Source organism: Euwallacea fornicatus, chromosome 2 (genome assembly GCF_040115645.1).
Source record: "Euwallacea fornicatus isolate EFF26 chromosome 2, ASM4011564v1, whole genome shotgun sequence".
NCBI classification, from domain to species: domain Eukaryota; kingdom Metazoa; phylum Arthropoda; class Insecta; order Coleoptera; family Curculionidae; genus Euwallacea; species Euwallacea fornicatus.
Genome location: NC_089542.1, coordinates 2,092,661 through 2,107,316, shown reverse-complemented (window position 1 = coordinate 2,107,316; position 14,656 = coordinate 2,092,661). Strand labels below are relative to the sequence as shown.

Genomic DNA, 14,656 nt, shown 5'->3' with positions numbered 1-14,656 from the left:
AATTGCCAGAGGTGCGGGCTAAATCAAACATCGCTCCCATGTAGACGAAAATTCGCAAACTGAGACAGTCTAGATTTAGCAGCTTTAAATATCCATTAGTTTAGACGAAAACCCGTGGTCTTGGGGTAAATATCCACGTATCACGACCCAGTTACATGGTTATACCAAATAAGAAATATTACAGTATAGTGGTGATAGTGTGTAAGTGGTTTTGATAATAAGGGTCCGATAAGGACTTTGGTGTGTTTACCACCCCGTAATCACCATTAGTCGATGGTAAACAAGAGCACTATGGTGCATGCAAGTGGGGAAAAAACTGCAGGTAAGAAATATGCCAATTACCTACTAAATAAATCTAATTTTATGCTAAATACCGCCCCAGGAAGGGTCTAAATCAACAAAGTTTTTGTACGCATTTTTGTAGTCAAAAGAAACTTTTGCCTCGATTTATTTCAACCCGAGGACGCAGTTTCGTATGACAAACTGTCGGTTAATCTTTCTATAAAACGTTATGGTAATTTATCAAGTGTTTAAAGTTCATTGTTTTTACTGTTAATTGATGAAATATTCAATATGGACCAGATAAAGCTGCTAGTGAAGGATATGCTGCATAAGATACAGGACATACCTGATATCCCTTGTAAGTATCTCACGAACAATAAGAGAAATCTATGAGGGCGCTGTTTATTTCGTTTTAATAGAAAATTATAGAGAACTTTCCGTATTTCAGTCACACCCATCAGAATGTCGGACATAGCCTCACAGCCGTCCCTGTGCATCTCCACGTCCAGGTCCGGCTCAAACAACATTGTTCCCTTTGACCACAACGCGATCACCCCTCCATTGACACCCATAAGCCTATGCAACGGTAAGAGGTTGTTAAAACTTTCGAAAATTACTTTCGCCGTGTCTCGCAATAGCAACCACCATCGGCCTCCGAAATATTTGAGCCTTTGCGGGGCCGCATCTTCAAAACAATTATCTCGATGGTCGAGACGCTAAAACTCCACTTCCATACGAAACGCTCTACATCTCGTTGAATATTATGAGCAATTTCAGAACCAGCGACCTCGACCCCCCATAAACCGGATCTCAGCGAGACCCTGACGATCCAGAAACGCCTGGAATTGTTCTGCAATGAATTCGGAGGGTCTCAGGAGTCGAATTTGAGCCTGAAAAGTTCCACTCAGTCGGAATGCCCCGCTAAACCGAAAATTCTTATGGGGAAGCGAGCGCTCCTGAGGAGCCGAAGCGCCGAAACGTCATGCAATGACGCAGCGGTCGTGTACGACCTGGTAAATGTAAAAAATGTAAATATGCATGCTGTTTATTCGATGGAAGGGCGGAGCTATGGCAGGATTTTCAGGACGCCCCTGGCAGCGACTTTTTTTAAATATATGCAATTACAACCCTGAACTTTTAATGAAGCATCTGCACGTGACTCTCTGTATATGATTAGTGACGTAATGCCAATACGACTTTTTTCTAAAATTATATTGAGGATTCCGATTTAATTACCTTTTAAGGTATCTCCCAGTGCGACTATGATTACTCGTTTAACTACTATATATAATGTAGAAGTGATTTTGAGCCGATTTAGCCCCGCTATTGAAATTTTCCGTGATCCGACCCTGATTTCTGATCAATTAATATTTAAACTGTAAACCTCCTAGAACTTTGTTTATGTTTTCGAAAATGTTCGAAAAACGTAATTTTTCAAAAAAACATTATTGGATATTTTCCAACGTTTTCCACGTATGCGTAAAATGCCAATTTGCAAGCTTTTGAACTGGAAAAACTCAATATACTCAATGGAGCCAGAAAAACCGGGCTCTTTCAGGCGTTTTAGAGAATTAAAATGGTTCTCTCAAAAGCGTAATCTTCCCCAAATATAATTCAATTTCCCCGGAAAATTGAAAAAATTCCACGATGGGATCTTCACATGTTTTTCTAAGATTTCACTGCATATACGAAAACCCAATTTCCAGGCTCTTGAAGGGCGCAAGTTTAAATATTTACAAACGAATACATATCTATATCATTCGACCGTTTCAAATTTACCATGGTACCATTCTGAACGCTAGTTTATACGAATCTGCCGACCCAGAGTTGAGGCGTTCGACCCAATGTTGCGGTCCACAATTAAAACCGATAAACGCCCTTTTTACCAGACACCGAAATGATGCCTCGTAGTCTGAGAAGGGCAATAAACCAAATAGACAAATACGCACAATCCGACACTGCTTCCGAATGATATTCCTATAGCGAATATTCCTTGGTAGATAGTTACTCGCTGTTTTTAAGGTGCTTAGGTACTGCAAAACGTGATCGAAAAGTGTAGAGTAGTGAACGTTCGTTTTTAAGTGCCTTTCAGCTCTGCCCTTAAATAAATCTCTGAAATATCTGAATCGAATTGTCACATCGGGTACCTTAAAGACTCTTGCTCCTCAGGTGAATCAAAAGTACCAGGACAAAATATCGCACTACATCACCCGCATTTACCATAGACGACTCTCCAGAGAATCGCGCAGTACCGACGACGCCACCACCTCAAACAGTAGCCTCCAAGGGGAAAACATCCAATTTTCCGACTTCCCACTACAGGAAAACTTGAACTTTCTGCGCTCCACCGATGACCTCAACAAGAACACCACAGAAGAATGGCTTCCTGATTCTGCTATGAGCAGCACCAACGATACCAGCATTGAGTACGATCCTGAGAAATTTCTCAAAACTGCATTTGGAAACATTACAACAGACTCATCTTTGGCAGACATGTCAAGCAGCAATACAAATTTATTAGCTAGAGCTGGATCTTTTTGCTGCACTGTGAGAAAGAGCTTCCGAAGAGCATGCTCTTTCAGGGAACACTTGGACGACACTAAAAAACAGCAGTAATCACCACATATAAAGCTCTATAAATACAACATTCACGAAGCGTCTTCTAGGATCAAAAACCGAGAGAGATGCCAGTCTTATTCTCCAGACTACAGTACCTCTGATGAGAACTTGATGCAAGAACTCTATGTGCAGAATGGGATAATTTTCCAGGTGTCAAAGGCCCTTGTCTATTGCCGAAACACTAAAGATTTGGCCAGTCCCGAATATATCGAAGCAGAGAAGATATTGCTAGTTGCTTGTAAGTACTAAGTTCTCTTCACTAATTTTTCAATACTAGCGGCAACATCGTTAGATTCAGGCGTGAATGTTTTAAGAGGAGCCATATCAAAACTAATTTAAAAAGCTTCAACAAGGTTGTCAAACTTCCTCAACCACTCTAATTAGATTTTCCTAGTTAATTGAAATGTCGTTTTTCTCGAGAATGATCTATTATCGAGAAAAACGAATGAAAAACATTAAAGTTTTTTAACGTTGTTAACGACATCAAATCAAGAAAACATACATTCTACTCTGTATATAATATTTTGATGGCTTAATGAGAGGCCTTATGATTCAACACCAACCAGGACCCCTAGATATTTTTAATGTAATCAGGGGTTTATCAGGAGAACACTGGACTCACAATTAGTGCTGTAACCCTGAAACTGATGCCTCAAATTCAGAATCAGTATGTGGAGCTTGGGAATGTTTTGAGTTACCCTCTAAAATGATAACGTTTTGAACTTAATCAGGGACTTAATGAGTGTCGTACTTTGAGTTTTATCAACTAAAATATAGGGGATCAGTTCTGATACTTAGGGATCTTAAAAAATATTAGAGGTTCATCTGAAACGATACTAACAATTTTATTGCGGGGGATTAAAACCGGTTTCCCGATCTATTTAGCCTGCCAGAAAGAGCTCATCCAAACAGCCCTCAACGCCCCCGAATATACCGATCTCTTCCAAACCTACTCGGCTGTGATGGAAATCTCTAATCTCGTCTTTTACATTAAGAGTGACAACTACAGTGACGAACGCGAACCCAACGACTTCGACGAACATTTCGTCATAGTGGTCAGCAGCGGTCGGACAGTACTGGCCAGCAAAGTCCTTCAAGCCAATATAAACGGCGAGGTCAAGCCCGACAAACCGTTCAAATTGACTGGTCTGCGTAACGATTCAGCGGTGCGCGTTGCTGTTTATTCTATCAGGGTGAAGCAAGGGCACGAGGGAGTTAAAACTAACAAGGCTTGCCCTTCCCCTAAGGGGCTGTTTCATCTGAATCGTCACCATTATAAATCGCAAAGAAAGAATCTGTTGGTGGACAACATTTCCACCATCAAAGCTTCATCTTTTAATTTGTGTGGGTCTTGCACTATAGATTGTGGAGAGCTGCAGAAAGGGCATTTTCGGATGAGGAATGTGCCCTTGAGCTCATCACTAGAGGGATTTTTCACCTGTTCTTTGAAGGGAAATGTTATCTTGACCAACAGGACCAGCGACTTCTTGACCATTGGTTTTGGTGAGCATTACAGAGAAAAATTACTCAACCTCAGGATTCAACACATTTATTTCCAGAAGACAAAGGGCACTTGCTCTGGAACAGACGTTGGTGCGTTCTGGACGGAGCCGAACTCAAATACTGGAACTACCCCTCAGAAGAATTCTGCTGCAGCCCTATTGGCAACGTGAGCTTGAAATTGGCCCTAGAACCATGCCGCCCTGCAGACCGAAGCATCTGCCCCCGATCCAAATCTTTGAGTCTTCTCATCAAGGGGAAAGAAGAAGAGGAAGTGGTGAATTACTTTCTGGCCTTTGATAGCAGCGAGGAAAAAAAGCGCTGGCTGGGAGATATTAACTTCGTTATTGGTACCTTAAGTGCTTGGAACTGCCAGGGATTAGACCCGGAAAAACGCGGCGACATGGTCAGTTCCTTATAAAAAGTAAACTGTTGAGTTTGTTATGACGTACCTCCTAAAGTGTTTGCAGGTATATATGTTTAGTTTTTATATTATTACGTTTAAGTTCTACCGAAAGTATAGAACACTAAAGTACTACCTAGAGTATAGGACTTGACCTGTAGGTAAAAGTGTTCTGTGTGTCCAAAAATTAGTGATAATTTGCGTTTTATTAAGTGATGTTAAAAAAGGGAAAGGGAAATCCCTTTGTTATTTTCTTTACGGTCCAAATTTCAATTACCTTCGTGACAATATTAAAATATCTTAAAGAGATGTATAATTTGGCAATAATAAATGTGACAGTCAAGAAAAGTTTACTCGACGGACCTCATCCCCATACTGCTAGCACACTATACGGGGCGCGGTAAATATATAAGGAAACCAAAGAATAATTCATAATCAGAACTGTCTGCTTTCTTATTTTGCCCTCCTGGTATTATATTTATTTTTGAAGTTCAGAGCTATACTTAGCTAGCACATAAACCCCTCAGACAGCTTTCAGTTACCTAGCGATGTTTCCACTGTTGAGAACCCCCCAACAAAAAGCGTAAATTTAATACCCAAATTTGGTAATAATAAATAAAATGACTTGCTTGCAAACTATGACTGGCTTGAATGCAATTTTGTGTAACTACTATGCACACTGTAAGATGTATTCATCAGAAGACTTGCGGTGGAGCCAAAGTTGCCAAATATCAACAAACTCCTAATAAAAATATTTCAAACAATTTTGAATTACTCTTATCTGCATTACCGTGCAAATTGCACCATTTTGCATGCGAAGCCAAGTGATAAATGTGGCAACACTATACGCATTTTAATGGCCATAGAATATGACTCAATATCTGGGGTACATTCGTCATTGTTGCTTTCGGCTTTTCAAAGGAATTGACAAATGCTCGTCGACTTTGAAAGGACGTAATAAAGTTCTTAAATTGCCTACACCGTCCTGAACATTCATGCTTACAGATCTGCAACAATCCGTAAAGTCAAAATCGAAGAAGCTATCATAAGTAATATCGGCGAAGGCCCATTAGTATTGGAAAAATTTCCACGTGTGCCAAAACCGCATGCATGACCTCCCAGATTACCCGACATGAATCCTTCAGATTATTGTCTTATGGAGTCAATTGTAATTATTCGAAAAAGTTTGTCAATTAATTGAACAAATTGCGAAGGGCGTTGGTTATTTTTAAATGAAATAAGTTTAATAGCAAACTTTCGGACAAGTATTAATGTGGTTTTTTAGAGAAATAATACACATACCTAATAAGTAATAAATTATTTATTTTTAACCGCAAATTCTTAACAATATTATACCATTTCGACTTTAGAAATATGTAAAATCTCCTGTAGCATCCATATCTGACATGTTTCAGAGCACATTCCTGCAGGTTAAAACAGAGAAAGCTGAGAAGTGAATTGCGCTCTCGAAGATGAGTGCTACATTCGAAAATCTCAACGAATTAATAAAAATTTTATATAGCAACCCTTTTAGGAACCTCCCTTGGCTTCAACTGATGGCTTCTTATCTCCATCACCCCTCCCATGTTTCTGTTTATCAATCTTTTCATGCTCCGCTTTAACCAACTTGGTCAACTCATCCTGAAACAACCCCTTTTCACTAAAATCTCTCCCCTGACAAAATCCACCTACCCCCCATCCCAGTTTTTCAGCCAGCATCAAACATCCATCGTCACAGTCCCCCAACCAGGCCACATCCCGCGTATTCCCTTTCAAGTCGAATTCCAACCCCCCACTAACCCCCATCATTGCCATAATCCCTGTACGTTGTCCCACTTTTTCCCTGTTGATCAAAAGACGCGGAGTTGTGGAAGAAACCCTGCAATAGCCACTTTAATTTATGGAAAAAAAGAGAGAGGAAAGGAATTTGTACAAGTCAACGAGTCCTGCAAAAGGATGCACCACTAGAGAAGAGCCGAGAATGATGAGAAGGTCGCATTTTGGGAAATCTTGCTCCATTGAATGGTGAAATTTATCCGGCAAATTCTCACCAAAAAACACAATGTCCGGTTTCACTACTCCGGGACAGTGAGAACAGATTGGGATATCATCGTTGAAAATTCGTTCTGAGAAAAAAGACGAATATGATCACGATTTTGTTTAACCTGACAAGTAAGAATATATAGAATTTTCAGCATTGTCAGATTGAAATAATCCAAATCAAATATGGAAATTAAAAATTCATCTAAATTGTGATTTAAATTAACAGCCGAATAATTTGAAAGCTAGTTTGAGTGACACTCCACTATAGTTCATTAAGGAAGGCATCTGGCAAAAAGCAGCCAATTATATAAAAGTGCTTTCAGTGTTAACCCAACTTTAAATAAGTCAAATTTATAGAAAAAGTATCATATTTACCTTCAGGGATGGAAGTATAGGCATACATGACTGGTGTTTATTATAATATCCAACACATATATTGCCATTATAAATATCTTTTTTAAAACTGAGTAATTTCTAATATTGGCTTATCACCACCACAGACAAACAACAAAAATAGTTAAACTGCTTACCTCTCAACCATTCCAAATCATATTTGGCCTGGCACTCAAGGCAATGACCAGTGTAAAATGTGCCATGGGCCTCTACAAGTTTATCTTCAGACACTCCAGCAACTCTTTCAAGCATATCAATATTCTGCGTATAATGCTTCAATAGGAGGCCTTTGTCTTGCAATAATTTTATAAAATAATGACACAAAGTGGGTTTAAATGCACCTGGATACAGCTCTTTTGCCAGCACAAAAAAAGGTTTGGGGTTATCATTGAAATAGTCAATGTCAAAAATTGCATGGGGGTTGGGTAAATTGTATTTTTCAAGGTTGTGGTAAAGCCCTGTACCAGCAGATCTAAAGTCCGGTATCCCTGCAGCTAAAAGGAATACATTGTTGACATCTCAATAATATCAAAACTGTATTAAGGCTTACAGGTAGATATACCTGCTCCGGCCATAGTAATCACATTTTTACAGCCTTTTTTTTTAATATACTCCACAATGCCATCAATACTGACTTCATGTAAGACCTGGAAAGACCGAACACTAAAAAAAAAGTCACCAAGAAACCTCCTGGAGGCCTTCTTAAGAACTGAAAACATCACTTAACTAAAGGTCATAGCTCAGGGTCGAATACAGTTTTTTAAGGTTATCAAATACCTGGCTTTCTTTGGGATCTGCAACACCGTCTTGTAGGCTTAGAAGCCCTAATTTTTCGGCTAAATATTTTTGTAGACTCGCCAAACTTAAGTTAGAAGCAGCATTTCTGTCTGGAGATTGAGTTTCTTCTTCGGGGACTTGAGGGGGTGTTCGTTGGGATTCTATGACAGTGTTTTTAAGGGTTGAGGGTATAGCTGAGGACAGAGGTTTTGAGGGTCTTTTTCCGTCTTTTTTGCTGCTTAAGGACATTGTTTTCACAGGATTTATTTACGGCTTTAATTGCATTTATTTGGAATTAAAAAGGTTAAAAAAAGGTTTATTTTTTATTGCTCAACTAAATTTACAGTTGGCTGCACTGATTCATTATATGAAAGTAGTTTTCCTTTCCTAAGAGTTAGCGCAATGAAGGTAAAAAGTATACGAAATTTTTAAGGAGTTCTGGTCTGTTCATGGTGTTACAGTTTTAAACATTCACTTTTTTGTTGTAGTAAATTTTATTAATTAAATTTTATATAAAATTATAGGCAGATAAATTAAAACATACTATGCTGCGTATTTTCTTTACATTCTTGACGAAATTGACATGTCCTAAACTAACTGTTTACTACAACATTTATGACTAAAAGTTAGTCATACTGTTTCTGAATGTTTCTGATCTTAATTCACCTTTCATTTCACTCTAGCTTATAAAGAAAATGCCAAAAAGGGAGATGAACAATTAGATCCGAACTTGGCTAATATTTACATACATTTTTAAGTCACTCTCACCAAAATATAAACAGTCATTTTTAACCAAAACCCGGCATTAAAATATCCTTTAAATACAGGAAAAAACATCCCTCTGAAAATGACGAACCAAGTGCATTGCCAGCTTTGGATGGGCAGCGTAAGTACATCCCTAACCCGATCCTCAATACCCTCCAGTATTGACCACGAATTGTCTCCCCAGTTGGAGCCTTATATGACTGAAAGTTTCATTCTCACTGCTTTCCGGAAAATGGGCGAATGCCCGCTGAGCGTTAAGGTAATGAGGAACAAGTTCACTGGGGAGCCTGCAGGGTACTGCTTTGTTCACTTTGCCAATGATGAGGAAGCTATTGATGCCATGCACAAGCTAAATTCCAAACCCATTCCAGGCACCACACCAGTGGTGCGCTTTAGACTGAACAATGCCAGCAATAATGCCAACCGGCAGTTTGTAGACAGGGAATTTTCAGTGTGGGTTGGTGACTTAAGTCCTGATGTAGATGATTATAATTTGTACAGGGTATTTTCTTCGAAGTACACCACAATTAAGACTGCAAAAGGTAAGTTTGATGCATAGCATTGTTTAATGCTGAGCACAGAGTTATATTGTATTAATCTGAGGATATAGTGATTCTTGACAACAGTGGCTTCAGCAAGGGGTATGGTTTTGTACGGTTTGGGAGCGAAGATGAAATGCGTGATAGTCTTATTACCATGAATGGCTTTATAGGACTTGGCACTAAATCTTTAAAAATCAGTAATGCAGTTCCAAAGCCTAAAGGGGATACCCCTACTGGGAGCACCCATGAGCAAACAACAAATTATAACCAATATTATGACCCTTCCTCTTATTGGCAAAATTATGCTGCCAATTGGCAACAAGTGAGCTTTCAACATATTTTAATCTTCACAGATTAAAGGGATCTTTTATAGCAAAGCTATAACATGGATCATGCACATTCTGGTCAGATGCAACATAATTACGCACCGCCACCCGAGCAAAAGAAAGAGGACGATTTGGAATTAATTGGTACATTTTTCTTGCAGAATTTTGATTTTGTTTAGACGTTTGAGAGGTTTCAGAGCATTCAATTCCCTTGGATGTGGACAAACTGAACCGGGAAAAAATAGAACAAGACTGCAACTTTTGGGATGCGTTGGAGAGCTCAAAGTGGCTCGGATGCGAGATGCTGGAGGTTCTATAGTCTCTTTCTGTGTTCTGAGATTAAATATAAATTCTAATAAAGTTGTAAAAGCTAAAAAAATTACTTTTCTTTTTCAAGTGAAATAAACAAGTAATATCTCCCCCACTTTTTTTCTATCCTTCTTCTCCTTCTTCATAGTGCGCCATTTAAAATCAGACGAAAAAGTGTTTATTGCAATGCAACATTGAAAATTGGTACGTAATTGTGATTTGTTATTAACTTGTGTTGACATCTAACTTTATTTCACCGAAGCATATCTACATACGTGAAGCGCCACCGCACGGACACTCGCAAAACTATCGATGTACAGATTGCATTTGGCTTGACCGAAACATAGATTAACTAACACTCCCTTCCTAGCTTTAATATTGTTCTCATGCTTTTTTTTAGATTAAATGAGCCAAATCATCAAAGAAAAAAAAATTCTTGGAGAATATCAATTTAAAATAAAAGCAATTCATGTTTAAAAATAAAAAAAGGTCCAGGTCTAGCTATATTGATCGGGCTGACTCAGGGTTCCCGCTCCCAGGCGCGATCCCACTACTACACGACGCGGGGACTTTTGGCTGCTGGGTTTCCCCCCTGGCCCGGTACGCCCCTCCTTGGCCAACCTGGCCACCCTAAGCTCCCTCAGGGCGTCCATATTGACGCCATGCTTAGTGTGGACACCCGGTCAACGCGAAACGCCCTGCACCAGAACTCCCGACCTCAAACCATCCACTGAACCCGACCTCCAAGTAGCTGGATTACAGGAGACGCCACGCTCCCAGTCGAAAGTTAACGCTCTAATCGATAATCTGTTTCGTCAAAAATGTACCAAATATCGTAAAAATATTCAATAATATATATTATTTTTATAACTTTGGAAAAATATTGACTATTAAAGATTAAATATAGATAGTTGCAGTAATTATTACTCTTACAGAAGATATAAAGTTATCTAGTCATACAAAATTTAGCAACCATAACGAGCTACCTTGCATGGATTCTTATGATTAATTTATTAGTTTTATTTCATAATTATTCTCGCATAGATATAAATCAACGGGCCTATACGTTATATAAGGGAGAAATAATTATTTATTCCATATGGATCCGCTAAATTTGGTTATCCTATACTGCTCTGTGGTCATTAAATTGAACATTGCAGTACCTGATACTGTAACGTGGTTGCTAAGCAACCTTACCTGACTCTAATTGAGGATTTATTGTGTGAAAAATGCGACCGTTTCAACTACATATGCTCTTATTTATATTAAACATTTTTCTCGCCTTGTGATCATAGTGAACGCTAATTTTAATCTAAAGATAACTTGAATCCTTCCAATATCCTTTGTATATAAACAAAAATACAATATTTATTTATATGCAAAGGATATTAACAAACAGCAAATGCATTTAACATTGGCCAATTAGGATAAATACATAACTAATTCGCAATTTAAAACAAATATTGCGTACACTATTTTATCAAGAAATATTTGTTGTAACCTATAATAGTCACGTAGTCATTTTTACTAATGTGTACAATTACAAATATAACTCGCACATTGAAAATTTTAGATCAATTTAAATCAATGGTCTCTTGCATTACGTATGCTCGTGTTAAAATGATTAAAACGGGTTTAAACTTTAAGAATATATTTAATTCTTGTAACGTAGTTTTTATACGAACTTATTAGAATTAAGACTATTTATCATTTTTAAAACCTGATCGGCTCCAGGTTCCGCAGTTTTTGGGCCATTGCAGAGCTTTATGCACTGCACCATTCCTGCTTCCAATATATTCAAACGTAGGATAAGGGATTTGTAGAATAAACAGCAAGCAAAACATAAATTCCTTTTTTGTAAATTTATTTATTCTTACACGTCAACAAAACAAAAATAATTATTGCATTTCGGTCGCACAAGTTTCCGTAGTAATCTCTTCTCTTGGTTCAGTCACCTGTCGCACGCTCACTTCTCCTCCCTCCACTATCGTAATATTTCTCTCCGCCTCCGACACCTCCTCCAAAGGCAACGTCACCATGGAACCTTCTTTGATCAGTTTATCTACCACTGCAGAGTCAAGTTCAAGGGATGCCAACTTTCTTTCAGGAGTGACCATGAAGACCTTATACTCATAGCCTGGTTGAGGGTTTTGTTCTGCTGTCACCACCACTGAACCTGGTATCAATGTATCAGAATCAGTACTTGAGGTGCTGCACAATCTATGAATTTCCCTGACTGAGTTTGATTTAGGAAGATTAGCAGACTTACGAGTGACTTCAGGGATTGGCAATAGTGATTCATTGAATTTCTGAGTACTTTTTGGGATTCTGCCCGACCTTGTTGGCTTCAGAAACGGGATAATCTCCTCTTCTTCAAAATCATAGTCGCTTCTCAGAGTCAAGTTTGAATCACTATCATCATCATCAATAACATTCTCAATGTTCAAACCAGGCTTCTTTCTTTTCTTCTTCTTCAACTGCTCCTCAGTACCTTCCCTCTTTTGCTTCTTAACCTCCAACTTCCGTTTTCGAGACTCCAATTTCTCCTCCTCCTTCAGTTTCTCCAAGAATGCTTCTTCCTCCAAGTCAACCTCCAATTCCCTCTTCAAATCGTCGAAATTGTAACTGCAAGGCTGTTTTAGGACTTTATCCACCAATTGGCGATTGCTCTTGTCCTCCTTTTTAAACTTATTTTTAAGTTCTTGCCTGTTGCGTTTAGGGAACAGCTGCGACATCAAGCTAAAATCGGTTCCGATAAGGTTCAGAGCTTTGTAGAACCGAACTGTTTCCTTCTGGCTCCAAGAAAGCCGTCTGGGGGAACGTTTATACACCCCATAAGTGGTCTTGTCGGCGTCGATCACTTTTGAGTTTAGCATTTGCTCTTTTTGTTTTGCCAGTCGGGTATTTTCCATCACTAGGCTTTGCTCATCTAGGATTATTTCACCAGAAGGGCCGATTTTGATTTGGGGGACAGGGAGAGGAGTGTTGTCTTCCTCTTCTTCCTCTGGTTCAATTGGGGGTTCTTCTAGGGGTTCCTCAGCTGAGGGGAGGTTGTTATGTGTAGCAGTGGTTGATGAAGTGGCATTACTGCAATGTATGGGAAAATTGGAGTAAAAAAGTTTATGTGTAGTAAATATGTAAAAGCAGTGATCGAGCTAGAGATAGTTTGGAGCAATTCTGGGTTTCTATAAGAACATGTAGAATATTCTAGAGTGGGATTTGGTGGATTTCTTAATAATTCATCAAATTATGGATTTCTAGTCTTGGTTATACTTTTTCGAAAAGAGGTTCCTGGCATATTTGAAAATTCCAAAGATGTGTTTGGTGGTCTTCATGCTCAATTATACTTAGATTAACGAGGGACTTTTATTTTCATTGAGTTTTAGAACTTCAGTGTGCTGTTTTATGAGTTCGACCATTTCTGAGTTGAGGGTACAATAACACAAAATCAACACTCACCTCATAGGAGTCCCAGTTGGATTATAATAAATCAAATCAATCATCTTCAACTTCTGCTTATCAGGGGAATTAGCCACATTCCTCCTATAAAATTCTCTCCTTGCCTCAGCAACTTTTTTTGATTGCTCATTCCGAAACACCTTCTTCTGCAGTGTCCCAACCTCCTTGCTAGAATCCTCAGAAATGGGAACCTGAGAGTCTGTATTTGCTGTTGACACTAATGAACATACAGAATTATTCCTAATCATCCCATATTGAGATCTGCCTTCATCCTCTGATTCACTGGCACTAGGTTTGCGAAGGCTCAGCCTTGGCACTGCTTTGATCCGGCAACGATTATATTTGCTAGGACTTGCTGGTGGACCTGAGTATTCAATATCAGAAGCTTCTAAATGGGGTAGTGTAACTGTAGGACTGGATTCTATGTGAGTTAATAGGGGTGTTTCTTGAGTGGGTGCTTCCGTTGACAATAGTTTTGAGATGTTCCTGACGACTTTGTTTGAAGGTTTGGGTATTGTGATTTCATTGAGGATTACAATGTTGTTATTAGTTGGATCCTCAGCTGAATTAATAGGAGTTTCTGCACTAGGTGGCATGGCAACAGGTCTGGGTGTGAGTAAATTAGGATTAACTGATGGTTTTAGGAATCTTCTCTGTATAAATACAGAAATCTGTTTATCAGGATTTTTTTCTACATGTTTATTGCCAGATTGTAGGGCCACCGAAGACAATTCTTTAATCTCATTTGAAGGAGCTTCTGGCTCAGAAGTAAAAGTTTCTGTGTGCTGCGAACTATCATTGGGTGTATCCTTTTTATCCAGGTCTACCTGATGTAATTTTGAAGATGTTATGGTGTCAGCTGCAACTCCATCTTCGAAGTTTTCTTCAACAGGTTTCTCGCTTATCAAGGGGGCTTCAAGTACCTCTGTAACTCTCCGTTTTTGGTTGATGTTGACCGCTGGCTTGATTCTTAATCGTCGAGACATTGTTCCTGGATGTATCAGCGATTATAAAGGCATTTTGATAGATATAGGTGATAAAGGATTTATATTGAAAAGCTCTTAAGATTGTAAAGGGACGAAACTGTTAAAATTAAGGCAATTTTCCATTATACATTAATATCGAAACTTGCAAATAGGCTGTTTATTTTCTTGAATAGTAGTTGCTATAAAAAATTAGAATGTGAGGTTAGTGTGGGATGACAAATCTGATTTGACATAAGGCGTTTTCAAAAATTA

The 14,656-nt window shown here is 38.7% G+C and overlaps 4 protein-coding genes across 7 annotated transcripts; 2 read left to right on the top strand and 2 right to left on the bottom strand.

Moving 5' to 3' along the window:
• Nucleotides 1-62: 62 nt before the first annotated feature.
• LOC136344140 (anillin-like) lies at nt 63-5,157 on the top strand. Of its 4 annotated transcripts, none has more exons than XM_066291325.1 (7): nt 63-322; nt 731-868; nt 1,060-1,310; nt 2,452-2,894; nt 2,949-3,139; nt 3,787-4,404; nt 4,461-5,157. In XM_066291325.1, the coding sequence occupies exons 1-7, from the start codon at nt 274-276 to the stop codon at nt 4,820-4,822; spliced, it is 2,052 nt and encodes a 683-aa protein (XP_066147422.1). In that variant the 5' UTR covers nt 63-273; the 3' UTR covers nt 4,823-5,157. The 4 variants fall into 4 exon arrangements, with proteins under 4 accessions (XP_066147422.1, XP_066147414.1, XP_066147406.1 ...); XM_066291317.1 differs by lacking the exon at nt 63-322 and adding an exon at nt 439-640 and having other exon boundaries at nt 1,060-1,295; XM_066291309.1 differs by lacking the exon at nt 63-322 and adding an exon at nt 439-640 and having other exon boundaries at nt 2,452-2,891.
• Nucleotides 5,158-6,107: 950 nt separating this feature from the next.
• Nucleotides 6,108-8,372, bottom strand: Sirt2 (Sirtuin 2). The gene is made up of 6 exons (XM_066291340.1): nt 8,018-8,372; nt 7,791-7,887; nt 7,378-7,734; nt 6,738-6,930; nt 6,497-6,683; nt 6,108-6,445 (listed from the first exon to the last, which is right to left on the bottom strand). The coding sequence occupies exons 1-6, from the start codon at nt 8,264-8,266 to the stop codon at nt 6,335-6,337; spliced, it is 1,194 nt and encodes a 397-aa protein (XP_066147437.1). The 5' UTR covers nt 8,267-8,372; the 3' UTR covers nt 6,108-6,334.
• A 353-nt stretch (nt 8,373-8,725) lies between these two features.
• On the top strand, nt 8,726-10,029 carry Secp43 (tRNA Selenocysteine associated protein). The gene is made up of 5 exons (XM_066291355.1): nt 8,726-8,903; nt 8,967-9,324; nt 9,393-9,646; nt 9,698-9,794; nt 9,848-10,029. The coding sequence occupies exons 1-5, from the start codon at nt 8,865-8,867 to the stop codon at nt 9,967-9,969; spliced, it is 870 nt and encodes a 289-aa protein (XP_066147452.1). The 5' UTR covers nt 8,726-8,864; the 3' UTR covers nt 9,970-10,029.
• Nucleotides 10,030-11,806: 1,777 nt separating this feature from the next.
• LOC136346337 (transcription factor TFIIIB component B'' homolog) lies at nt 11,807-14,604 on the bottom strand. The gene is made up of 2 exons (XM_066295410.1): nt 13,419-14,604; nt 11,807-13,046 (listed from the first exon to the last, which is right to left on the bottom strand). Exons 1-2 carry the CDS (start codon nt 14,402-14,404, stop codon nt 11,858-11,860), a joined length of 2,175 nt encoding a protein of 724 aa, XP_066151507.1. The 5' UTR covers nt 14,405-14,604; the 3' UTR covers nt 11,807-11,857.
• Between the last annotated feature and the right edge of the window lie 52 nt (nt 14,605-14,656).

Bases quoted from the DNA above. Each gene is read 5' to 3' on its own strand.
- LOC136344140 (XM_066291300.1), top strand. From the start codon at position 574: ATGGACCAGATAAAGCTGCTAGTGAAGGATATGCTGCATAAGATACAG. The intron at 641-730 runs GTAAGTATCTCA...TCCGTATTTCAG, and splicing joins GGACATACCTGATATCCCTT to TCACACCCATCAGAATGTCG. The intron at 2,895-2,948 runs GTAATCACCACA...AGCGTCTTCTAG, and splicing joins GACGACACTAAAAAACAGCA to GATCAAAAACCGAGAGAGAT.
- Sirt2 (XM_066291340.1), bottom strand. From the start codon at position 8,266: ATGTCCTTAAGCAGCAAAAAAGACGGAAAAAGACCCTCAAAACCTCTG. The intron at 6,684-6,737 runs GTACAAATTCCT...TGGCTATTGCAG, and splicing joins TTTGCAGGACTCGTTGACTT to GGTTTCTTCCACAACTCCGC. The intron at 6,446-6,496 runs GTAGGTGGATTT...GGGTTGTTTCAG, and splicing joins CTGAAAAACTGGGATGGGGG to GATGAGTTGACCAAGTTGGT.
- LOC136346337 (XM_066295410.1), bottom strand. From the start codon at position 14,404: ATGTCTCGACGATTAAGAATCAAGCCAGCGGTCAACATCAACCAAAAA. The intron at 13,047-13,418 runs GTGAGTGTTGAT...CATACATTGCAG, and splicing joins CCAACTGGGACTCCTATGAG to TAATGCCACTTCATCAACCA.
- Secp43 (XM_066291355.1), top strand. From the start codon at position 8,865: ATGACGAACCAAGTGCATTGCCAGCTTTGGATGGGCAGC. The intron at 9,325-9,392 runs GTAAGTTTGATG...CTGAGGATATAG, and splicing joins CACAATTAAGACTGCAAAAG to TGATTCTTGACAACAGTGGC. The intron at 9,647-9,697 runs GTGAGCTTTCAA...GATCTTTTATAG, and splicing joins ATGCTGCCAATTGGCAACAA to CAAAGCTATAACATGGATCA.